At 41.9% G+C, this 26,947-nt stretch overlaps 1 protein-coding gene across 1 annotated transcript; it reads right to left on the reverse strand.

Annotated features, from left to right (window-relative positions):
- Positions 1-1,214: 1,214 nt before the first annotated feature.
- LOC127236727 (collagen alpha-1(XIX) chain-like) lies at positions 1,215-26,462 on the reverse strand. The gene is made up of 7 exons (XM_051204511.1): positions 26,433-26,462; positions 26,244-26,288; positions 15,360-15,530; positions 13,786-13,852; positions 7,365-7,493; positions 1,560-1,637; positions 1,215-1,387 (listed from the first exon to the last, which is right to left on the reverse strand). The coding sequence occupies exons 2-7, from the start codon at positions 26,280-26,282 to the stop codon at positions 1,269-1,271; spliced, it is 603 nt and encodes a 200-aa protein (XP_051060468.1). The 5' UTR covers positions 26,283-26,288; positions 26,433-26,462; the 3' UTR covers positions 1,215-1,268.
- Between the last annotated feature and the right edge of the window lie 485 nt (positions 26,463-26,947).

A 26,947-nucleotide genomic window follows, 5' to 3' on the forward strand; every position in this document is an offset into this window, starting at 1 on the left:
ACTGGAAGTTTGCTTCCTTTCAGAGCATGTTTGGTTGATCTCACCCCTACCCCCCAGAGCTGAAGACAGAACCCCTTGAACCTCACAGTACTCTACCACCGAGCCAAATCCTCAAATCCAGAATGCATGGTTTTGAAGCAAGCCGTGATTTTCACGCGGAGCCTCCGGCTTTCCTTTGCTGAACTGGACCTCTTTCTGAGAAACATTATCTCCCAGGGACCGTGTATGCTTCACACACACACACACACACACACACACACACATACATTTGCTGACACTCCATCTCTCACTTTGCAAGGCGAGGAGACCCTTAGCCAGTCATTACAGAGACTGGGCGGTGCTCTGATGGCCGGGCTGGGGATCACAAAAGCACAAAAGTCTTGCCAGGCTACTAAAGCTTGTCAAGTACCAAAGACTTGGTACTTGGTGCTTTGCCTTCACCACCAAACACCTCTTACTTTCTCATCATCTGGGAGATGCACTGAGGTGAGCACAGGGGTCAGCTTGGCTCTTCCTTTTTCATGGAGCCCAAGTTCTTGTCTGTGAGTGTGAGTTGTTCTTCAAATTGAGCTCAAAGGCAGGAAGTCACAAATCATTTCAACAGTTGGCTATGATGAGTTTGGGTGCTCCCTGATAAAGAGTCGCCCATAGTCTTTTTTTTTTTTTAAATAAGTTAAAAGTGCATCTCTTATTGCCTATTTTTCTGTATAAATAGAATGAATGTAGGATAGCGTAAGACTTTTTGTGAAAATCAGTCACAGGACAGTCAACAGCACTAAAGCTCTGTCTCAATCTCAAGAGAGCAGAAAGAAGATTTGAGGCAACAATAGTAAATTTAAACATGAAGAAGGTATCAAGACAAATTTGAAAAATTAAAGTTCAGAAATCAAAGTCTAATCATGTCGACGGCTTTACAAACCTGTCCGTCTGTGTACCGAGTCATCTTGTGTGATTTCTTCTCAAGATCCTGTGACAAGCTCACTGGCATTTTTTTTTTTTTTTCCATATGAAACTGAGTAGAACTCAGAGCCTCGGTAAAGCAAAACATAGGGAATGAAGATGGAACACATCTGAAAATACTGATTTGCAATTCCTGTCAGAACAGGGTTCAGATGGTGGCTTCGGATGTCTGCCCTACATCGGTAAAAGAAAAGCAAAGACAAGCAGCCCAGAGATCACAAGCCTTGGGAGCACGTCGTGGTGAACCGTATCGACAGCTCTAATGGCGTGGAGGTTATCACCAGGGACTAAGTCTTCCTTCGCAGTTTTCATTTTGCACCTGCCTGCTGATGGGCAGGAGACGCAGGATAGAGGCAATCTTCTGGATTACATCTTCCACTGGGTCCTGGGGGTCCTTGAGGCCCTGGGGCACCTGGCAGGCCCACTGCTAATGAAATAAAATACACCATGAGAATTCAGGTCACAGGTGATCCTGCCTGCCTCCCTCTCTCCAGCTGCCACGGGTCATTCAATTGAACCGGCAAGATCCACAGGGGAGAAGAGGCCTATCTTGAGAGAGAGAGAGAGGCCTGCATGTGTAAAGATAGCATGCCTATTACCTGAAGATCCGGGAAGACCTGGGCTCCCGGGCAGCCCAATTCCAGGTTCACCTCTTTCTCCCTTCTGTCCTCGGTAGCCTGACAGATAAACCAAAAGCAAGACATGAGAGTATTCAGCATTAACATGCACAGGAGAGCACTGTTTTCTGAGTCATGCTGTTTGTGCTGTTTCTTCGCTCATCGTACATTAAAATTCATCATACATTAAACATAAATGTAGGTTGAGCTCAGTAAGGCACGGGGATCGGATAACTATGCTAATATATGAAGTTAAAGCAAACCAAGATTTTGATAGCGAGACTTACTTTTAAAAATAATAAAAATAGGCCCGGCGGTGGTAGTGCAAGCCTTTAATCCCAGCACTTGGGAAGTAGAGGCAGGTGGATCTCTCTGTGAGTTCAAGGCCAGCCTGGCCTACAAAGCTAGTTTCAGGACAGCAAATACTGTTACGCAGAGAAACACTGTCTCAAAAACAAAAAACAAAACAAAACAACAACAACAACAACAACAAAAAACCAAAAAAAAAACCATAAAAAATGAATAACAAAGGTAACTCTTTAAAAGTACATTGCAAATTCTTTGGGGACTTCTCATTCTCTTATATCCTAGCCTTGTTAACATTTCTTGTCCTTTACATTTATAAAATGTCATAATAAAGCATTTTGTGTGGTTAAATGATTTGACTCAAATTTGTATTCTGCTAACCTCGAAATTATGAGTTGTTTGTTATTTTTATTTCATTTAGTGATTATTAATTAATTATTCATTTTGTTTAATAAAGTCAGTGTTCTTATGCTGTCTTATTCGCATATAAAACAGAATTCTTTCTGTATTTTCCTTTCCTGCACCTAGACTCCCATCATTTCTGCTGAAGAGGGCTCACACACCTATCATAAACATGTAAGAGAAGATATGAATAATAGATTTAATTATTATCTATACTGTCAAAAATCTTACTATCAAAAGCTTGGCTTGCTGAGACTTTATGTATCAGCTGTGTATGTGTAAGATCCCTATGCTGCTGGGTGTTGGTGGCGCACACCTTTAATTCCAGCACTCGCAAGGCAGAGGCAGGCAGATCTCTGTGAGTTCGAGCCCAGCCTGGTCTACAGAGCTAGTTCCAGGACAGGCTCCAAAGCAATACAGAGAAAACTTGTCTCGAAAAACCAATTAAAAAAAAACATGCTTTATTGTACCCAACTTGGCATTTATGTTTAATATATGACAAATGTGAAATGGGTAATTAATATATGATGAGTGAAGAAGAGCATACACACAGCACAAACTCAGAAAATAGTTCTGGGTTCTGAGGGTGTTGCATTCATATGGACACACACACACACACACACACACACACACACACACACACACACACACGTTCATCTTCCCTGGTTCTGTCTCACTGACTGCTGAGCCCTTCAGCCATTTTGATTTATAATCTTGCCCTTTTATTTCCAAAGGCTTCCACGCTAATCATTTGATAGGTCAGAACTATCCTAGGACTATCAACTGTGCCATGACACTGGATTAAAAAAATGGGGAAAAAAGGTTTTCCTTGATTGAGAAGCTGATAATACTAAACTTTAAAAGCTCAAAAAGGAGAGCAATAACTCGCAGTATTGTTCCCTTAAAATTGATGGGAGTGGGTATGGAGACTTGATCCCCGCCCAATCCTCCATATTCTCCTCCTTGTTACCGTCCATTAACTCTACATGTGAGGATCTTTCAAAAATGGGAGAGGCATGTAAGTATGCCAACCTATTTCTCAAGGTTTTAATCAACCCCCCTTTAAAAAAATCAACTTCATATTGTAACGATTCTACTCAAGAAGGTGAACTTTGCTAGGAAAGTTGGTCATCATTTATCTAGAATTCCACTGGATTAGGCTTTTCAGGCCCATTGCATTTGAGCTGTGGCAATTAGGCCCTGTGTTGCAGATCCCTTTCAGGAGTGACAGGACACTGAGCAATGTTTTCTCCATGCTCAGTGGGAAAGCAACACCCACAGACCCCGTAGAAGGACTAAAATACAAATTCTATAAAAGTGCTTTTGATTTCAACAAGACAGCAATCATCATCCAGTCTCAGAGGAAACAAACAATACGGTCCACTCCAGAGTCTTCTCTAATAAGCATTCATTGTCCTTTAGGGAGATTGTGTTCCTGGAAGAACAACCTCGGGTTTTCACTAGTAAGTCTTCGTAGGGGAATGGCCTCCCCTGGCTCATCGATGATGGCCTCGTATCAATTTACCTCCTTGCTTCTACAGTACTCTGCTTTGCAGAATAAGCACAGGACTCTTTACAAGGTCTTTGATTTCTTTTTTAATCCTTCGCTGAACATATAAAGGATAATGAACGTGATAAAAGGACCCCTTTCGTGGTGCATACTTCAAAGTGCCACTTAATTTAAGTTAAAAGTGGCTTTCTTTCCTGACAAGTACTGTTAAGAACTCATGCATCCTTTAGGCAACTCCTAAGAGCAGAATTCCAAGTGGCCAGTGTACCCTGAGATGTAACTCAACGGACACATTTCCTGTCCCTTTCTGCATTGTGTTTTGCACTTCAGTCTTTTGTCAACCTCAGTTGTGACAACGAAGGGGGCTAATCCAGACAACGGTATTTAAGGCTGGGCTGGCTGCTTTTGTCCTGCTTTTTAAATTGAATAGAGAAGAGCATGTATATGTATATGTATATGTTGTATATGTACATGATGTATATGTATATGATGTATATGTATATGTATATGTTGTATATGTATGTGATGTATATGTTGTATATGTTGTATATGTATATGATGTATATGTATATGTATATATATGTATATGTATGGCTTCAGAGAAATAACAGACTGTGGGACTCCTCACCTGCTTCCCCTTTTCCCTTCCCCCCTCTCTTCCTCCTCTTCCTCCTCCCCTTCTCTCCCTTCCCTTTTAGGATCATCATACAGTATCAGCAACTTTCTTTTAAATCAATAAAAAAAATTCCGTTTTTGCAAACTTTATTTTTTTTTCTGCTGTATTTCTGGCAAATTGAACATTTCAAAGATGAAGTGTCAATCAACAGCTTCCAGTCAAGCTCTAGTCCCTGTCAGAAGCCCCATGGGGGAACACAAGCCCAGACAATAACTTCTAAGTGTGTTTGTTGTCAGAAACGCTGGTGGGACAGAAGTTTTGTCCGTTTTAGTAGAACTTGCCTTTAAAAACAAAACTGGAAATCATGTGGGGGAATTCCTTCAAACTCAAGAATCTCACTCGGATCTCTATTAGAAGTCTTAGTCTGTGATGTACACAGCAGCTGGCTAAAGTCACAGAAATCTCTTGCAAAAGGGAAGGGCCTCATCTTTTGATCACTTGGCTACAAAGTGAATATGAGTCTTGTTTTAGAAAACCTCACTAACACCGTTGCCTTAGAATTGCCTCTGACTGAGAACCTTCCAGACTGGCTTCCCATCACCTGGGAAAGTGCCTGGAGCTGTGAGCATGTGTGGGAAAGATGACTCCTGTCCTCCTGTTGGAACCATTTCACTAGGTCACTGCATTTCCCATCTCATGTGTGTTCTCTTGTACCACAAAGGTTTGAAGGATCCATCCAAAGTTTTCTATTGGTATCAACCTGCATAACTGTCCATGTGGTTTGCATACGGCATGTTCAGAAGGCATATAAAGGTCTTTCCAGTGCTGTGATTTCAGAATAAACCATGATAGCCACCCAATATGTGTTATACATAGGAGGCTGCCTGAGTCTACTCATATCCCTTTTCGTCAACTACGATTCATGCCTCCTGGCCCAAGATAAATGGAAGACGGACACTTAAGAAAACTACAGTGATTTTTAAACTAAGCATAGAGGCCAAATCTTATGCTGACTTCCCATTTAACTTCATGTGACCCGTGTCTTCATAATAGTCAGGTGCAATGGGTTTTCTTTCACTGTGAGTTTGAAGTTTGGCAAGAGGACGTCATGGTAGCCACTCCCTCCAGGCTGTCCATTGGGGGATGGTAACTGCACCTGGGCAGTCTCATCAGTGACAAGAAGAATCAGAGGAAATAGCGATCTTTGCAAACAGAGTGACACATCCGTGCTCAGGTGGCTAGGACTGCACCTGTGCAAACTTTCCCTTCAGTCTATGCAAACATCCCGCAGTTAGCCTCCTGACAGTATGGCCCATTGGGACAAAATGGTTCCCATCTCCTGATCAGTTATCTCACCATTCTGGGTCTTTCTCTGCTGCCTTGCCTTTGGATTAACTGGCTTTTCCCTTGGGCTCTACCCATGGCAGGCTCACCACTCAGACTAGCAACCTCCTTCCTTGCTAAGCCTTCAGTCTCTCTTGTCTTGGAAGCAGTTTCTACTGTTCCTCTATCTTCATACTGACTGCCTCCAAATGCCCAGCGTCAACTGCCTCTGGTAAGCGGAGGGACTCAAGCTGTAGTGTCTATGGGTAAGCTACCGGCACCTTCTGTTTCCTCTACAGGCTGGTAGGGCATTGTGGCTGAATGGAGCCCTACAGGCTTTAGCCTGAACCAGGAAGCCAGAGGTCCATCTTCTTTATGAAGCCGTTCTGTCCCCGTTGTGTACAGGAATTGGGAATATGGGAATGTGGTATGTACTGTCTGTCCTCGCGTGGCTAGATGGTAATTAAAAATGGATTCTGGAGTAGAATTTAATTCAACTCCAGGAAGGCAAACTTCCCAGAATGCTTAGGAATAACTTTGGTGATAGCAGAGATGCCTAGGACTATAGCTTCTCTAACCTTGTTTCCCATGGTTCATCCTTACTAAATTTGGCAACTCTCCCTCAGAATTCAAGAATCATCTGAATGCAGACCTAACTACTCAGTCTGCAGATTGCTAACCATATTTTTTTATGGAACAGCTGTATCAGAATAACTGAATCAAGCAAAATTCAAGAGCATTTGCCTTCTCATGTTATCAGTGGGACACTTTCTTTTGACAATGTGAGTTTGCCTTTAAGGACTTTAGAAGTCACACATAGTATATTTTAAAGTTCACAAGTCATCATAATTACCTGCCTAAGACCCACTCAAGATCAAGCTATCCAAAATTTCTAGCATAGATTGAGTAGACGACCTACCCTTTTACTGGGGAACTGTTGCCAGTGGCTAGTTGCTGGGGAAGGAGGACTCACCCTTAATGGAAGATGTGGCCATTGGTGGGTCTTACATGTCCCAGGGGATGGTTCCACACCTGTGCACATATGGTTAGCACTAACTGGACTAAGTGAGTTATTTTTTAAAAAGATAATAATTTAGGGGAACATGTTAAAGAGGCTTGGAGGGAAATGGGGAATATACATCACTACATTTCAAAATTCAAAAAAGATTGTGTCTTTTTAAAAAAGCTTTAAAAGCTACTACTTCAAATCTCTACTATACAATCACTCTAAATTCTCCACAGTTAGGTGTTAGCTCCAAGTGACTGTTTGTAGCAGATTTTCCTAAGACTCTTTCTTCAGTTTCTTTAAGCCTTGCCCAGTAGTGAGTCTTGCCCAGTAGTGAGATGGAGACAGAAACAACTCTAGAATTCCTATATAACAATTAAAGCGCAACGGACAGCATTGCTGTTATTGTTACACTGGATATTATTAAAATGAACTTAGAGAGGCAGGCATATCAGTTTTAAATATGAAGTAGTAATAATATTTATCACTAGAAAATAAAATATTAACAAGAGAGTTCAAAATGAGCCATTTCATATATACCACACACATATATGTTTTAATTGCAACAAGTATGTTATAAATATTGAGGATTAAAAACACACACTATTACACTTGCAGCCTTACCTTGGGGTCCTGGGTCTCCTGGGGGTCCGGGTAACCCATCCTTCCCTGGTGGCCCAGGCCTCCCATGAGCTTGAGCAGATAGCATTGCTGCTGGCAGCTTAAGCTGGGATAGAAACACAGCCATCCTCTCTTCATTCATGAAAGAAAAAGATACATCATGCAACTGAAATGTCTTTATGTCAAAGTATCTCCAAACATTTTTATAAGAAGTTAAAAAGGTTTCCATTTTTTATTTAAGCACGTATTATGTACCAACTGGTCTGACTGCTGTGTTTTTGATAAAAACAGAATCAATTGCGTGCAGCTGTTTGAAGACAGAAGCAGTACAGCTGGGTTGATCAGAATGTCTAGGAATTACTAGTGTTCCAGGAATCCAGGAGTGGTGAAGCTAGAACACTTGTCTGATTAACTTGGTTATGACTTGTGGAGAAAACTTTGGTTCACTGTCTTTGGAATAAACATAAGGCCCTGTCTAGCACTGTGTTGAATGGTGTATAGCCCCCAATTTTTTTAACACCCTTTCCATGGTTAGAATCCAACCCCTGCATTTTGAGTCATGACTGGGTTTACTTTTCTTATGAAAGGAGAATGGACAATGTGTAACCAGAAAGAATTGTTCATCAAAGAGCTTTCTAGTGGCCCTTCAGTTGCTGATCCTGGAGGAAATCTGTTTACATGGAATGCGCAGTTGGATCACTCAAGCGATGTTGCCCTGTGACAGATATGCTAGTGAGTTTGGAGGTGTCCATCTTTCCCCAGGCAAGTATTAAAATGATAGGACCCACACTTGACTGGGGTCCTATCTGTGACCTTATTCCAGATATAGCGACAGAACAATATGACTGAGCAACCCTTCAAGTTGTTGACCCATAGATCATGTGAACAAATGGGTATATACTCTCCCAATTCACTCACATGTATGGGAATTACATTTTCTTACATGACAACAGATAACTCACGTTTCAGGTAACTTGAATAACACTAAATTTTCAGCAGAGACATTTAGCTATTGCAAAACCGTCATTGGCTTCATTTTACCATTTAAGCTCCTGACTAGGCAGAAATGTCACAAGTAACTTTTACTTTTTAAGGAAGGAATCCTACGTGAACTCATTATGATTAATTTTCTGGTTGTATTTCCAGTTAGTGAGTCATTTGTTCAATCAGGTTGGTAGGGAGAAGAAGGATGTCTAATTTTGTAAAAGGAAAATATGCTCAGCATTGCTGCAGATAAGAAGCCTCTCTCTGAATTTTAGTGGCAGCAATAAAAACAACAAAATGTTTCAGTGTGTCTCTATGAGCCTAAGAAAACATTGGACCAGCAAACACAAATTACAGGCAATGGATACCTTATCCATGCCATTCAGAAGAGCTGGCTTTAAGCTACACTAAGAAACAGGCATTTAGCATAAGCTAATTGCCTCTTCTGAACCCTACCTTAATGCTCTATAATTGAAACTAATAGTTTTTTAGCATCTAAGCATCTAAATGAATTGTGAAGGCCTGCATTCTTAATTGCCTTCCCTCTGTTCTCGGGGCTCCTCAGTCATTTAAACTGGTTTTCAGCTCTGCTTTCTAATGAGGCAGAAAATTAAAGACCTTAGAAGACATGTACATAAACCATTCATATTCCACCTGCCTGGGCAAAACAAGAGCCAGCAGTCACAAGAGCCCACAGTCTGACAAACAGAGGACTTGGCTTCCGTGGAGAATGAAGTCCCAGTGACAACACAGGCATTACCATTCATTGAAGAAGACAGGGACATTCAGGTGTCACCCTGCCCTCCTCTGCCTTTTGTTTCACAGACGGAATTTGCTACTTTTTCAAAGAACAAGGAATCTTTTCCCCTAATGGCCATTCACATGTTGCACTGCCCACTTTCTTAGTATAACCTCTTTTGATACTCCATTGCAGAAACGGCTACATGATAGATCAAGGGAATCCTCATTACTTCGTAATATTGTTATCTTTTAGCCTTACCGTTAAAGAACACTCATTCACAGGATTACTAATCTGTTCTGGAAATCACTTTTGGGGTCATTTTCCATGGCTTTCCTGCATGTCTTTTAATCACAGTAGCTAAAATTACATGTAGTTTTCTTCTATGGGGAAATTCAACAATAATTTCTTGTGATATTTGAATTATTTTTCAGTTTCTTTTTAATTTCTATCACATTTATTTTGTAGTTCATAATGCTATAATTGTTCACAGTCTTCGTAAGCATGTGTCTTCAAAATGCTGTCATGGGTAAAGACAGTGGATTGAACACACACAACTGCCTTAAGTCTCCCATGGATGCTCCTTTTAAAGTCACAAAACTCAAGAATAAGGAGACTCTAAATGGAAAAAGTAGCAACACTTTTGGAAGCCGAGGATCAGATAGCTGAGGGATATTTGTCTTGGTTTAAATAAATGAATGAATGAATGAATGAATGAATGAATCAAACTGAGACTTTACACCCAGAACAGAAACCCAACCAAATTTAAAATGTAAATTCTAGAGACTCAGAATCTGGGATACAAGTTATCTCCGGAAGTGGGGGGCAAAGGAAAGGAGTTGAAATAAAGCCCATGGATGGAAAGCTTAAGTATAAAGTATGTAGAAATCTTTCTCTGAAAAGCTAAGTAGTTAGTTTTCCCTAGCCCCAGCAACTAAAGGGCCCCTTTCCAAAAAGGGAGGGGGCTGGGGGAGGAAAGGGAAGGGGGAAAATGAAGCAATTTCTGTTTTCATTAAAATGTAAGATGAATAAATAAAGGGGAGATAGACTGTCTCTGTGTTGACAACCCCAGACTTCAGCAAGACTCTGAACTTAATACTAAAAAAAACATTAATAAATGAGCCAATAAGATTCTTACTGCTGAGCTGGCAGCCAAGGTAGAAAATCGAAATGCCCCACAGTGAGACTTAAAGACACTGGAATCGGAAGACCTTCATTTAGAATGCCAAGCTAACTACCTTATGCGAAAGCCCTGGCTGGCAAGTCCTACATTCACTCACAACTGTCAATTAAGTGTTTCTTCTATATGAACAGACAACCACAGAGCACAGGAATTGGAGAGGATCCTGAAAGCCACATGCCTGATTCTGTTTGAGTCCCTGGCAAGCAAAAGCTGCAAATGGAAGAAACTGAGTATATTGTAGAAAATATTTACTGTATCTCCCATGATGTGTATCTATGGGTGATGTGTATACGCACGCGCGCACACACACACACACACACACACACACACACACACACACACACACACATAAATGATAGAGAACAGAGATGTTACCTTGAAATAGGAGAATGGGATGATATATTATACTCATTTATTTACATGTATGTGAAATATATGTGAAAATTGAGAAACTGAAACTGAACACTGAAATCCAAAGGCAGGAATAATTTTGACCTTTCTGTTCTTCTGTAGGTTGGACTTTTAGGGTTTAAAGAATGGAAAGACCCACTTAGTTTGTATATACCACTTCATAAGTTTTTTCCATATAAATACAAATGCTTACGTGTTATGTGGTCAGGTTGTAGCAAAAGCTATACTCCTCCGATATGCTAAGCCTCTGATTTATGTGGATAGCATCATTGGCAGCTGCTAAGTTCTCATAAGGACAAAAGATGCTAAGCTGCGTCAAGTGGATGCCATCTATCTCTGCCCTTTGTGGTCACTTTGTTCATAAAAAAGCCTTGACATATTGGCCAATCAAAGTGGAAATTTAAGTTTAGAGGGAGTGCATACTTGTGTATTGTGATCCACCTGGAACCCAGCTTTGAGATCATGGAGAATTGCCTCCCTTGCCCAGCCCAGGAAGAAGCATTTAGCTGCTGAAGGGCAGGGTTGTGGCCTGGAGTATAGAGCCCAAGGTGAGAAGCCTGTGAGGTCTAAGAAATTCAAAGGGGCTTGATAAATCCCTGGAGAAGAGCTCAAAACTTGGGTGCAGGTGTAGGATTTCACACGAGTAGTCACTTGGACACTGGGGCAGTGAATAAAGCATACAGCAGGCTCTCCTGAGGACTACCTTGGGCTCCCGCTGAAGAGGGAGGACCCTTCCTGAGGCTGTGGACAGGCAGGTATGTGGCGAGCCTTCAGAAGCCCCCACGGACACCTTTTAGAGCAGGTTCCTAGAGTGAAAATGCTAAGGAAACGGGCTGTAGATGGGTGTGACCGAACCCCAGCACTTAACTGTACTGTGTTAGTTCACCGAAACTGCTTTAAAATGTGACAATTAATCTCCCCGTTTAGAGACAGGGCTTTGTGGAAAACGAGACTGACCCGAGAGTGCTATGATTTGTGGAAATGGAGCTTTGCTTTTTTTTTCTTCTTGGAAAATGGTGTTCAGAAGCCAGGGGTGGGAGAAATCAAACAGACTGATTGGAAATGGTTTGAGGGCAAACGAAATTTAAGTGCTAAGTAACTACACTGTAGATGCAGGTGCATTATGGGTGGGAGAAGACAGATTTGCCAGGCTGCTGTCTGGAGAGCTGCCAGGAAAAGGGGAGGTTAGAAATTTCAAGCAAAAGATTTCCTTAGGATCTTTTTAGGAAATCATCTTGAGAATAAGGTATCTGTGGCTTTGGAGGTAAACCAGCTCTCTCGAGGCTAGAATGACCTGTCATTCACTAGGACCTTTTGGGAGAGGCAGTGGGAGAGATAGGGATGAAGCCAGAGGAGACATGCGGGAAAACGCTGGAGCCGATTTTAGAACAAATATATAGAGTCAAACTTCAACAAACGATAGATTAGTAGACGACTTATAAGAGCGAAGAAGGAATTCGATGATATGCAGAAGGGCCTTGATTCAACTTAAAAATCTTAAACATTTTACACTTTACTACAACGATTACTGCTATTTTATTACTTATTATTATTCTTATGCGTGGCAGGTATGCCAAAGTGAGAGGCTAGAGGACAACTTGCAGGAGTCATGATTCTCTTCCCATCATGTGGGTCCCAGAGATGGAATTCAGATTGTCAGGCTCAGCAGCAAGTGCCTTTACCCACTGAGCCATCCTGTAAGTCCAACTCTTGACTTTTAAACTCGGCATTTCCATCAACAACTAGAATGATGACATGCTTACACATTTAGAGGTGGACCAAAGCTGTGTCAGCCACCTTACCTTCCACGAATATTCTAAAAGAAATTTTCAGGTTGGGCCAAAGTCAGAACAAATATCGCTTGAACTTGATTTGATTTTGTTTTGTATTATTTATTTAATATTATTGTGCTGGAATTAAGAAAAACAAACGAACAAAAAATATACAGGGCCTTAGACATTACGGGCAAGTGCTCTACCACTAAAGCCTCTTGAAGTTTAATAATAGCAAACATAAATTCACCTGTTTCAGGTTCTGAAAATAATACACAATTAATAACTCTTTCAAAAAGTTTTTAGAGGGAGGAACCATGCTCTTTGTTAACTGGTGACTCAAAATGAATGACTGGCAAGACTGAACTGTTTAGAAAAAGCGACGATGGGCTGAGGATGCCGCTCCGTGGTAGAGTGTTCACTAGCATGCATGAAGACCTAGCTATCAGCCCCACAAAAGCATTAATAACCCAGGCATGGTGGTATGTGCTTGCAATCTCAGCACTTGCAAGGTAAAGGCAGAGCATCAGGGGTTCTAGGTTACCCTCAAGCTCCATAGAGAATTCAGGCCAGCGTGGGGTTTGTGAAGTGCTGTTTGCTTTTTAAGACAATGCTATTCTGGCTTTAAAAATCTAGAGCTGGGGTGGGCAAACTTATTCTGGAAAGAGTCAGAAAGTGGGCATTTAATATTTTGCCTGAAAGCTTTGGAACAATATGAAAAGAAATAAGCATGACTGTACCTTAAACCACGTTATTATAAGCCAGATCTGAATTTAGTTCATTCTAATGTGCCATTTTGATCTTTAAAAAAAATGAGGATAGGAAACCCCTGTAACAAATATGTAAGAACCGTTCTCAGCTTGTGGACCACTTAAAAATTCATCTGTAGCAGATGGATGTGGCTGGGAGTCTTTAGTTTGCTGACCCTTGGTATAGATCAAAAGACATTGTAACCTACCTCTGTTAAAAACACTCATAGGCAAATCAAGCACCTTCCCAGGGGGGTGGGGATGGGGGAGCTGGGCATACTTACTCCATTGAGGAGAAAAAAAATTAAGATGGAGTAGGGTGGGGTGGGTATTGAACTCTTCAAAAGACACCAATAGAAGGTACTTTATCTTATAGACAATTGGGGAGGAAAGCAAGTTTAAAGAGAAAATATAACTTAGTATAAGGAAGACCTTTCTATCTAAAGGAGCTGCCTTTCCATGAAATGGATCTATGATTGCTGTCACAGAGTCATCTTTCAAGAATGTCACTGCAGGGATTCCCCACAGAGGCACAGGAAGTGGAGATGAGTGAAAAAATCTGGAAGTATTACAAAGCAAACCTAACCTTCAAAAATCCTCAGGACCTCTTGATTAATGTACTTTTTGATTTCTTCAAATGAAACAGCATCAGCCTAAAGGAGAAAAAAAAAAAAAGAATGTCTATTAAACTAAAGCAAAGCATAAGGAACAGACACGCTGGGTTTGGCATACTTTTGTGGATGCACATTTGTCAAGCAAAATCCTCTAGGCAGTGCACTATTTTGGGCAATAAACACTGTTTGATCAAATGCTAGGATAAGCTGAAGTTCATAGTTGCTTTACCAGCTGTGGGCTGGGATTATAACCAGTGATGGTAATATTTCTCCTGTGAATGGACACTTAGGACATACAGTTTCTGTTGCTTCATATTATACAATTAAAAGGCCCAAAGAATGAGATGGTGTTAAAAAACCAACCACAATTGAACATGCACCCCGTTCCTGGATACTGGTAAAGTCTATGAGAACTGACTTCATGTTGTTGCAAGATTATCCTATGAAATGTTTTCCTCATGTTTTGCCCGTCTCATGCTTCTCTAATGTACATATTATCATAAATACATTAGCCAATTTTGTATTTTTGGTTGTGAAACTAGCCCTTAATGGCCGAGCCATCTCTCCAGCCAGTTGCCAAAACTTTAATGGAAAATACCTGAGATACCCAGTAACTGCAAGTAGGTAAGTGGTGTCAGCTGAACGCTTAATCCTTTGATAAAAGCCCACATTCAGAGTAGCCACGTTTGACTGAAATACTTTGGTATTTTCAGAAGGGATCTATCACTTTTCAAGATGGCCAGGATTTGAAAGTATTTCAGTCCTATTGTCTATGTGTGTAGTTATTTCCTGAGGTTCCATGTAAGGCAATGAAGACAACATAGATGTTGTGATGCAGGGACTCCCTGCCACTGTCACTCACACACTTTGGGAAACACATAACAAAGCCCAAATGGGATGTGCCCAGATGAGGGATGTGAAAGATTCCTGGGAACATTCCATGGGACATGATTTTCAGACATGGCCCCAATTAGTCCCACAAATTAGGCAGTTGTCCTTAATCCGTAAAGGTCCCTGTCTTGGTAAGCTCTCTCCATCCTTCTCACAGATTCTGTCATTGTGGTTGCGTATTAACCCTGTATATTTGATGGTAATACTGAGAACTTGTCCATTCACAACATCTACTCACTTAGAATGAAGGAAGAGAAAAGACAACACAGTGTCCTCATATGGTACTAATTTCAATGTGCATGGGAAAAAATGAACTTGAATGAAAGTACTGAGAACAAACCCAAACCCATATGACCAACCAAGCCAAACAATGATTTTTGGAGTCAGCCAGATCTGGGTTTGACTGTCTTAATAATACTTTGAGGTTGATCAAGGCAACTTTGATCCTGCATTTATTAACAGATGAGGGAAGGGGCCCCCCATTCTTCCAGTTTGGCTGTGAAGATCTAGGATGCAGTGGAGGTGTCAACCAAGGACCTGGCACACAACTTTAAATAATGGTGCAGACCAGCCTGTTTTATATATTGAAAAAGGATCAGCATTTCTTTCATTATAGAAAGGCACATTGTCCATATGAGGCCAGGGCTGTACTTACCGGCATGCCAGGGATGCCTGGAGAGCCTGGAGGGCCTTGGTGGCCAGGTGATCCTATGGAGCCCTTGCTTCCTGGTGGCCCCACAGGACCTATAGCCCCCTTCATGCCCATAAGACCTGGTTTTCCACGTTCACCTTGTGGACCTCTGTCTCCTGGAATTCCCTGGTCACCCTGTTTGGGGAGAAAATAAGGAGTCACCCTCTGGTTAATAACAAAATCCTGGGTCTGTCCTGGCATTCATTTACTGTGGATCCTTGGATTACATAGTCTGCCCTGTACCCCAGTTTGTACCATTAGCATGTGGGAATATTAAGAGTATCTCCTAGCTAAGGTAATGCTGAGGAACAAATGCATCCAAGTAACATAGTTAAAATGATATCTGATGATGGGAGATGTCATTCTGTAAATAAATATGTTTCTCGTATTGGTTAATGAATAAAGCACTGTTGGCCAATAGGAAAGCACGATAGGCAGGGCTAGGAGACTAGGAGGAGATTCAAGATGGAGGACAGAAGAGTAGAATGCTGGCCCCTCTCTCCGGTAAGATAAGACCACATGGAAATACTTAGATAAATAGAAATGGGTTAATGTTTAAGACAGAGCTAGCCAATAAGGAATACTAGTAACAGGGCAACAGCTTTATATCTAATACAGCATCTCTGTGTGTTGTTTGGGTCTGGCACAGAGGTGGGGCCAGGCCAGTGGAAAAACCTACTCATAACAATCTGATGCCTTGGGAACACTATGCAAATACACCCTAGTGACAATGACAGTGGTCTTCATTCAGTCTAGGATGATGTCACCTTCAAACATCAGCACCCACTGTCACTTCAGGTCTGGCTCTCTTTCGTAGTTACAAAAGGAGATTGTCAACAGGAGCATCTCTCTGAGGTTCTTGGCCTGGAAGAACCCCCAACCTGTTCTACATCACATGATTATCTCCCCTTTGCATTTTGGTTTGGCCTTCAATGGATTCTTTGGAGTTTCTTCTACACACATGTTTTACACAGGTTTGCATGTGTATTTGGCCATGAAAAAGGTATACTGCACAGGAAAGCAAGAGAAGAGAGATTTAAGACTGTCTCTAAGCAAGTGACTGGGGGTGGTGGGGGTGGTGGGGGGCAGCCGTCCCTGAGATGACTTGTTCAAGAGCATATACGAAGGTGGAGAATTTGTTAAGATGTGAGACGGCTCTAGCTGTGGCTGAATCTGGGAGTAAGGTCTATAACGTTGCCTTTGTTCCCGCCATGTGTCTGTACTGTGTGTGCCCAAGGGAAGTGTGACACCATAGCAAGCCCTTTAGTTCTGCATTTTCAGTGTCCAGTTGTATGACTGCGGGTCTGAACTGAGTGTGACAGACGGTGCTAAAGGCTGCCCTGCATTTCCTGCACTGTTCCGTTACCTGTAATGCTCTGCAAAGGGTCCGTCTATATTCGTCTTGATTTTAAAACTCATGAACAATCATAGGTATTAATGTGATCATAAGGTACAAAAGAAGATAGAGAAGTCATTAAGAAAGGAAACGGATGACTGTAAAACCAATGGTATTGTCTTATAAAATGTATTAATATACAAATTAATATACAGTTCAGCTCATGTCTGGAGAAACTTCCAAGGCAAAAAATAAATTAACGCCCTATATTTCATATTCATGTGAAGCCTTAAATTTCTATGTATGGTGCCTACTGAGATAACTGAGCTGGCACCCATCACCCATTGTCATTTCAGGCCTCAAAATGGCACATGGCACCCATCACCATACTTGATGTCCTGGATTTAATCCACACAGGGTACATGGCGGATGCAGAGGAGTGACTCGTATAGGTTATCTTCTGACCTTCCATAATCAAAAAATAAAAAAAATAGTTGTTTTTTCCCTAAAAACAAAAGATGTTTGTAGTGTTTATTATTAAGAAAACTGGAGAGAAAATAACTGCTTAGAAAAACAGGACTAGTGAAGCCACATGGAGTCATTGCATATTGCCAGTAGAAAAAAATGTATTGATCCGCCTATCTCTGCGGGTCCACTTGGAGTTCCTGCAGGCAAGATCCTTGACCCCCAAATCCGGGCCCTGCCAAAGAACGAGGTCTCAGCTGGAGAGCGCCAGTTTCCAGTGAGATCCCACTACCCTGCAAAACCTTCTCAAGTTCCAGCCCAGCCCTCGTCCTCTTCTGCCGGCTATTGGCCAGAGGTGAGTCTGGGCCCAATCGGGGCTGCCTGTCCCCTTCAACCTCTTTTCCCCCTCCCCCGCCTGAACTCCCTGGATTGGCCCCTGATCCTGCTGCTCCTGTCTCCGGTCCCCTTTGAGAGCACCCTTGGAGCTCTGATACACCCCCACCCATCCCAACCTCCAGCCTACCCCCCCCCTACCCTGTGCCCTACCCCACCTACGGTCCTGCCGCTCTGGTTGAGCACTGGGACAGAGGGTGGAGCCAACAGTCCACCCTACTTCGGAGACCTCTCGGAGCAACTCCGAACAAAGGAGACCTGACTATCCACGTGGGACCACCTGTAATTTCCACCAGCTTGGTCCCTGACCCCGCCTCCAGTCCTCTGCTGGAGTCCCAGGCCCCTCCCAGAGATCCGCCTATCTCTGCGGGTCCACTTGGAGTTCCTGCAGGCAAGATCCTTGACCCCCAAATCCGGGCCCCTGAAAAAGAACGAGGTCTCAGCTGGAGAGCGCCAGTTTCCAGTGAGATCCCACTACCCTGCAAAACCTTCTCAAGTTCCAGCCCAGCCCTCGTCCTCTTCTGCCGGCTATTGGCCAGAGGTGAGTCTGGGCCCAATCGGGGCTGCCTGTCCCCTTCAACCTCTTTTCCCCCCTCCCCCGCCTGAACTCCCTGGATTGGCCCCTGATCCTGCTGCTCCTGTCTCCGGTCCCCTTTGAGAGCACCCTTGGAGCTCTGATACACCCCCCACCCATCCCAACCTCCAGCCTACCCCCCCCCTACCCTGTGCCCTACCCCACCTACGGTCCTGCCGCTCTGGTTGAGCACTGGGACAGAGGGTGGAGCCAACAGTCCACCCTACTTCGGAGACCTCTCGGAGCAACTCCGAACAAAGGAGACCTGACTATCCACGTGGGACCACCTGTAATTTCCACCGGCTTGGTCCCTGACCCCGCCTCCAGTCCTCTGCTGGAGTCCCAGGCCCCCTCCCAGAGATCCGCCTATCTCTGCGGGTCCACTTGGAGTTCCTGCAGGCAAGATCCTTGACCCCCAAATCCGGGCCCTGCCAAAGAACGAGGTCTCAGCTGGAGAGCGCCAGTTTCCAGTGAGATCCCACTACCCTGCAAAACCTTCTCAAGTTCCAGTCCAGCCCTCGTCCTCTTCTCCCGGCTATTGGCCAGAGAGAAGCCTCCTAGAGAGCTTGGACCACACAGAGATACAGACATTGAATCTTTGATCCACATAAGCCCATCTGGGAAGGACCATAGAGAGAGGGAAGAGACACCACCAACACCTACAGGAAGAAACTATGGGAAGAAGGCAATACAAGAGAACACCTAACAACAGAAAGACAAACATGACACCACCAGAATCTAGGGAATCTACACCAACTAGAATGGAACACAACAACAAAGCAGAGGAAGCAGAAGGGTATGACTTAAAAATCACCATCATAAAAATGATAGAGGCCCTCAAAGAAGATATGAGAAAATCCCTTAAAGAAATAGAGGAAAAAACAAACAAAAAAGTGGAAGAAATGAACAAATTCCTTAAGGAAAGTACAGAAAGCCAAGAAAAAACAATTAACCAGGTGAAGGAAACGGTTCAAGATTTGAAAACCGAAATTGAGAAAATAAAGGCAACACAAATGGAAGGAAAGCTGGAAATTGAAAAGCTGGGCAAAAAATCGGAAACCACGGACACAAGCATAACCACTAGAATTCAAGAGATGGAAGAGAGAATCTCAGGCGCAGAAGATAAACTAGAAGAAATAGATTCATCGACCAAAGAAAACCATAAATCCAACAAATCCTTAACACACAATATCCAGGAAATGTGGGACACCATGAAAAGGCCAAACCTAAGAATAATAGGCATAGAGGAAGGTGAGGAAGCCCAGCTCAAAGGTGCTGAAAACATATTCAACAAAATCATCGAGGAAAACTTTCCAAATCTGAAGAAGGACATGCCCATGAAAGTACAAGAAGCATACCGAACCCCAAATAGGCTGGACCAAAGAAAAAAGACCCCTCGACATATAATAATCAAAACACCTAGCATACAGAATAAAGAAAAAATATTAAGAGCAGCGAAGGAAAAAGGACAGGTAACATATAAAGGCAGACCTATCAAAATTACACCTGACTTCTCCATGGAAACCCTCAAGGCCAGAAGGTCCTGGATAGATGTTCTAAAAGTATTAAGAGAACACGGATGCCAGCCTAGGCTACTATATCCAGCAAAACTCTCAGTCAATATAGATGGAGAGAACAAGATATTCAATGACAAAACCAGATTTTCCCAATATGTATCTACAAATCCAGCCCTACAGAAAGTATTGGAAGGAAAATTCCAACCCAAGGAAGGTAACTACGCCCACAAAAATGTAGGCAACAGATAATCCAACTACACCAGAAACCTAGGGTGAAGCAGAACAAATATATTCACAATACCACTGCCAACAACAAACCTAAATCAAACAACCATCAACAATCAATGGTCCTTACTCACCCTCAACATTAATGGTCTTAACTCACCTATAAAAAGACACAGATTAACAGAATGGATACGAAGACAGAATCCATCCTTCTGCTGCATACAAGAAACACATCTTAGCTCCAAAGATAGACATTACCTCAGGGTAAAGGGTTGGGAAAAGATTTTCCAATCAAATGGAAATAAGAAGCAAGCAGGCGTAGCTATCCTAATATCTAACAAGCTAGACTTCAAACCAAAACTAGTCAAAAGAGATGAAGATGGTCATTTCATATTCATCTGAGGAGAAATCCATCAACACAAAGTCTCAATTCTGAACATCTATGCCCCTAATACAAAGCCACCCACATTCGTAAAAGAAACACTACTAAAACTCAAAGCTCATATAAAACCTCACACACTTATAGTGGGAGACTTCAATACACCACTCTCAACACTAGACAGGACCACAAATCAGAAACTCAACAAAGAAACAAAAGAATTAACAGAAGTTATGTCTCAACTGGGGCTAACAGACATCTATAGAACATTCCATCCAAAGACAAAAGAATATACCTTCTTCTCTGCTCCACATGGAACCTTCTCTAAAATCGACCACATACTAGGAGACATAACAAACCTCAACAGATACAAGAGAATAGAAATAGTCCCCTGTATCTTATCGGACCACCATGCTTTAAAATTGGAATTCAACAACAATACAAATAGCAGAAAACCTGCAAACTCATGGAAACTTAACAATGTGCAATTGCACCACTCCTGGGTCAAAGAAGAAATAAAGAAAGAAATTAAGGACTTTCTAATATTCAACGAGAATGAGGATACAACATACCCGAACTTATGGGACACCTTGAAAGCAGTGCTACGAGGGAAGTTCATTGCACTAAGTGCCCATATGAAGAAAACAGAGGATAGTCACATAAATGAATTAACAGCGCAACTGAAAACCTTAGAACAGAGAGAAGCGAATTCACCCGCAGGAGCAGACGCCAGGAAATAATCAACTTGAGGGCTGAAATCAACAAAATAGAAACCAGGAAAACAATACAAAAAATCAATACAACAAAGAGTTGGTTTTTTGAGAAAATCAACAAGATTGATAAACCTTTATCCAAATTAACGAAAAAGCAGAGACAGAACATGCAAATTAACAAAATCAGAAATGAAATGGGGAACATAACAACAGACACAGAGGAAATCCAGACAATTTTCAGGTCATACTTCGAAAATCTGTATTCCACAAAAATTGAAAATTCAAAGGAAATGGACAAGTTTCTGGATAACTATCACTTACCAAAATTAAATCAAGAACAGACAAACAACTTAAATAGACCTATAACCCGAAATGAAATAGAAGCAGTCATCGAAAGCCTTCCAACGAAAAAAAGTCCAGGGCCAGATGGATTCAGTGCAGAATTCTACCAGACATTCAAGGAAGAACTAATACCACTACTCCTCAAACTGTTCCACAAGATAGAAACAGAAGGTTTATTGCCAATCTCTTTTTATGAGGCCACAATAACTTTGGTACCCAAACCTCACAAAGACACAACTAAGAAAGAAAACTACAGACCAATATCCCTGATGAACATCGATGCAAAAATACTCAATAAAATAATGGCAAACCGAATTCAAAAATACATCAGAGAAATCATCCACCATGATCAAGTAGGCTTCATACCTGGATTGCAGGGATGGTTTAACATACGAAAATCTATCAACGTGATCCACCATATAAACAAACTGAAAAAGAAAAACCATATGATTATCTCCCTAGATGCAGAAAAAGCCTTTGATAAAATTCAACACCCTTTCATGATAAAGGTATTAGAGAGGTCAGGGATAACAGGAACATACCTAAACATAATAAGAGCAATATACAGCAAACCAACTGCCAACATCAAACTGAATGGAGAGAAACTTAAGCCAATTCCTCTAAAATCAGGAACAAGACAAGGCTGCCCTCTCTCTCCATATCTCTTCAATATCGTACTAGAAGTTCTAGCTAATGCTATAAGACAACAAAAGGAGATCAAGGGCATCCAAATTGGAAAGGAAGAAGTCAAACTGTCTCTATTTGCAGATGATATGATAGTTTACATAAGCGACCCAATAAACTCTACCAGGGAACTCCTACAGCTGATAAACACATTCAGCAAACTAGCAGGATACAAGATAAACTCAAAAAAATCAGTAGCCCTATTTTTTTCAGACGACAAAGAGGCAGAGAAAGAAATCAGAGAAACATCACCCTTTACAATAGCCACAAGCAACATAAAGTATCTTGGTGTAACGCTTACCAAACAAGTAAAAGATCTATATAATAAGAACTTTGTGACTCTAAAGAAAGAAATTAAAGAAGATACCAGAAAATGGAAAGACCTCCCATGCTCTTGGATAGGTAGGATAAACATAGTAAAAATGGCAATCTTACCAAAAGCAATCTACAGATTCAATGCAATCCCCATTAAAATCCCACCACAATTCTTCACCGACCTTGAAAGGATAATAATTAACTTTATATGGAAAAACAAAAGACCCAGGATAGCCAAAACAACCCTATACAATAAAAGAACATCAGGAGGCATCACCATTCCTGACTTTAAGCTCTACTACAGAGCTATAGTTCTGAAAACAGCCTGGTATTGGCATAAAAATAGACAGGTAGACCAATGGAATCGAATTGAAAATCCTGATATTAATCCACGCACCTATGAACACCTGATTTTCGACAAAACAGCTAAAATTATACAATGGGGCAAAGACAGCATCTTCAACAAATGGTGCTGGCACAATTGGATGAGGGTGTGTAGAAGACTGCAGATAGACCCATGTCTGTCGCCATGCACAAAACTCAAGTCCAAATGGATCAAAGACCTCAACATCAATCCAGCCACATTGAACCTCTTAGAAGAGAAAGTAGGAGGTACCCTTGAACAAATTGGTATAGGAGACCGCTTCTTGAACATAACTCCAGGGGCACAGACACTGAAAGAAACAATTAATAAATGGGACCTCTTCAAACTTAGAAGCTTCTGTAAGGCAAAGGACACAGTTGACAAGACCAAACGGCAGCCCACTGACTGGGAAAAGATTTTCACTAATCCTATATCCGACAAAGGGCTGATCTCCAAAATATACAAAGAACTCAAGAAACTAGTCAACAAAACACCAAATAACCCTATTAAAAAATGGGGTACAGAACTGAAGAAAGAATTCTCAATGGAGGAAATCAAAAAGGCTGAAAGACACTTAAGAAAATGCTCCACATCCTTAGCTATCAGGGAAATGCAAATCAAAACAACTTTGAGATACCATCTTACCCCTGCCAGAATGGCTAAAATTAGAAACACCAGTGATGACTTATGTTGGAGAGGATGTGGAGAAAGTGGAACACTCCTCCACTGCTGGTGGGAGTGCAAACTCATACAGCCACTTTGGAGATCAGTATGGCGGTTCCTCAGGAAAATGGGAATTAGTTTACCACAGGACCCGGCAATCCCCCCTCTTAGGCATATACCCAAAGGATTCACATCAATGCAACAAAGACATCTGTTCAACTATGTTCATAGCAGCACTATTTGTAATAGCAAGAACCTGGAAGCAACCTAGATGCCCTTCAATTGAAGAATGGTTAATCAAGATGTGGCACATCTACACAATGGAATACTACTCTGCAGAAAAAAATAATGGTATCTTGAAATTCGCAGGCAAGTGGATGGCACTTGAAGAAACCATCCTGAATGAGGTAACCCAGTCACAAAAAGAGGAACACAGTATGTACTCACTCATATATGGATTTTAGACCTAGATCAAATGATCACCAGCCTATAATTCACATCACCAGAGGAACTAGGATACAAGTTGTATTCTAAGAGATTCATATAAAGTCCCTCACAGAACTGGGAAGGGACAAGTCCCCCAGACCTCAGGTATAGTGGGGGAGGACAGCTAATGGAGAGAGAAGTAGGAGAAAATGAGAGGGAGGAGAGGAAGGCATGTGTGACTAGGAGGATTGAGCCTGGTTAGGAATGGAAAATAGGAAAGAGAGAGAGAGACAGAGACAGAGAGAGAGAACATAAAAGAGGGAGCCAATATTGGTTTGAAGATAAAGTTGAACACAAAGAAAGGTCGAGGGAACTACAAGACTGCTCCCAACTAACAATCTCAGCTTCCGTGGAAAGGCTATCATAAATGCCCTTCCCGGAGAGTGAGATCAACAACTAACTTCTCCATGGAGTCCTCAACTAATGCTTGTTGAAAACAGGAGCAAACACCCATACATAAACACTGAGTCAAACTAGAACCCAGAAGCAGATGGAGAGGACAAGCCCATGCGGTAGAAGTACATAGAGACAGCTTACCTGAACAAGGAGGAGCTAAGGGCCACTAGACTGATAGCTGGGAAGCCAACAGGGGTCTGACTCGGACTCCCCTGAATATGGGTCTCAGCCAGAAGGTCTGAGCAGTCTAAGAGACCTCAGACAGTGGAGCCAGGATGTATCCCTGGTGCACAAAAGGACTTTGCAAACATATCCCCCATGGAGGGATAACTGCCTTATTCTAGAGATAGGAGAGAAGCCCTAGTCCCTACTTCACAGGACCTGTCAGATCTACATGACCCCAACTGGATGGCATTCCCCTACATATTGTATTGTGGTGGGGGGTTGGGAGGGGAGGGTGTTTAGAGTGCATGGGAGAGGGTAGAGAGGGCAAAAGGGAGGGAAGGAGGGAGGGAGGGCTTGGGGGGAGGGAGGGAGGGAGGGAGAGGGAACTGGGATCGACATGTAAAATAATAATAATAAAAAAAAATAAATAAATAAAAAACGCTTTGACTCCAAAATTTAAGTTGAAGAACAAGTTACTGGGGAAAAGTATTTCTATTTTTGTTTCCACAGAAAATGAAAAGATGTGGATTCCTTCCAGACTAATGTGGTTTGATCACACCAGACCGCCTGAAACAGAGTACAAGCTGATCCTACATTCCAAACAGCTGGACAAAACAGCCCTACAGACTACAGCTAGGATATCTGAATCTTCTTCGAATCCCCCAAGACAGCGCCCCTTACCAGCAGGAAGTAGTTTGGAAAGAACGACGCCCAAATTCCCAAATATTGTGTATAAATGTTTGTTTTCATTTAATTGGACTTTGTTATATAAAATTAAATAAAAAATACTCTATATGCAAAAAAAAAAAAAAAAAAAGAAAAAAATGTATTTACAGAACCCTGCTAATCTGGCCTCAAAAGAATAGGTATTTTATATTGATTATGTGTGTACATAATACACAAGAGTTACAAATTAAGATATGTTCAAAATACCCAGTGTTTATCCCTGTGTAAGGATGGCTGGAAGACTTTTTATCCTTAAATTTATGCTATCTTGTTTTTCACACTTCCTTCCATTATCATGAATTACTCATGTAACTATTAAAAACCCAGTAAATTAGACACCAGTACACAAACAAATATATGGCCACAAACATAAGAGCAGCCCTAAACAGGGTTATGCAAAGTAACAAGGCTTGAGTACCCTGCATCAGGGACGTAAGTCCGAAGAGAAGATTAAGATTCAGTACAGAAAATGCTAGTAAGTTTCCATAACAGCACAGGCAGCCCACAGAGTTCTAGTAAAAGTGCAACCTATAACTGTGTGTGTAGTTTCTCATTTAGTTCCCTCTCTGATTATGTCCTTCCTCGCCGCTTCCTTACTCCATCCACTTAGTGTTCCTGTGGATCAGTGGTCCTCGGCCTGGGTGGTTTTGCTCCCTAAAAGGCATTTGGTGATGTCTGGGTAGTGACAGTTGGACAGCCAGCAAAGCTATCAATACTCTGCAATGTACTAGACAGCCAAACCCCACAAAAACGTATTTGCCTCCAAAATGTCAGTCAGTGCAGGTGAGAAATCCCTTAGTTGTCAAAAAGAATTTGGGTGGTGGTTATCATTGGCATATGTGTCTCAGACAGGAGGGTGGTAAAACACTTTCCTAACTGGAACAGAAAAGTAGACTTGTGCGTACAGAGACCAACTAATAGGCACCCTTCACATGACCTGCTTGCGGTTCCCATTCTATTCCTCGCAGAGATAACGTTTCATATGTGTCCTAACCATTGAAGCTGGGAGAATCAAAGTTGCCTACGTGCTTTCTTGTGTGGCTAAAGTGATGGGACAGTTCCATCAGACAGTTGTGGACGGCAACCATAGCAGTGATATACGTACACGCTCTCCTTTGGGGCCTCTGTCTCCAGGTTTACCCATGATGCCCTGGAAAACAGACGTCAACACTAAAAATCGCTGCTTGCTGAGATTTTCCGTCAATCTGACCGACATAAAACTGTTTTTGAGAAACATGCGCTTATAAAGTAGGAATCTGAAGAATTCATACATTTAAAATGTTTTCTCCTGTACCTGAGCACCTGGTAATCCATCTTTTCCATTTATGCCCTAAAAAGATGAAAAACATTATGTCAATACCATGTCTACATACAGTTGTAGTTTAACACACACAAAAAATAGGTTACATGTTTCTTCAGATATCTTGGTGAGTCTGCATGGCAAAATAGAACACAAAATCAGCAGTCATTCTGTTTGGCGTCTACTGGTGCCATTGACCAGGCTCAGGGATTTACTGTATCTGATTAGCGTTAGCTTCTTTGAACACACAGCGAGGAATGCAAGGATGTAATGTTATTTACAACCAAGAAGTAAGCACACAAACTTGGAAAGTGTGGAGTCCTCTCAGGTAGTTACCGAAGATGGATTTCTCCACCTCCTACGCAGAATGAAGGTGCCCCAAAGCACTGGGTGGACAAGCCATGGAGATATTTTATACTTGTCTTATGCAGCAACTTTCTCTGAGATAAAACCTTCCATCTAGGAGGGAAGTTCCTTGAGACTCAGGATATTTTAAAGGAAACGAAACA

The sequence above is a fragment of the Phodopus roborovskii genome, unplaced genomic scaffold (assembly GCF_943737965.1).
Source record: "Phodopus roborovskii unplaced genomic scaffold, PHOROB, whole genome shotgun sequence".
NCBI lineage: Eukaryota > Metazoa > Chordata > Mammalia > Rodentia > Cricetidae > Phodopus > Phodopus roborovskii.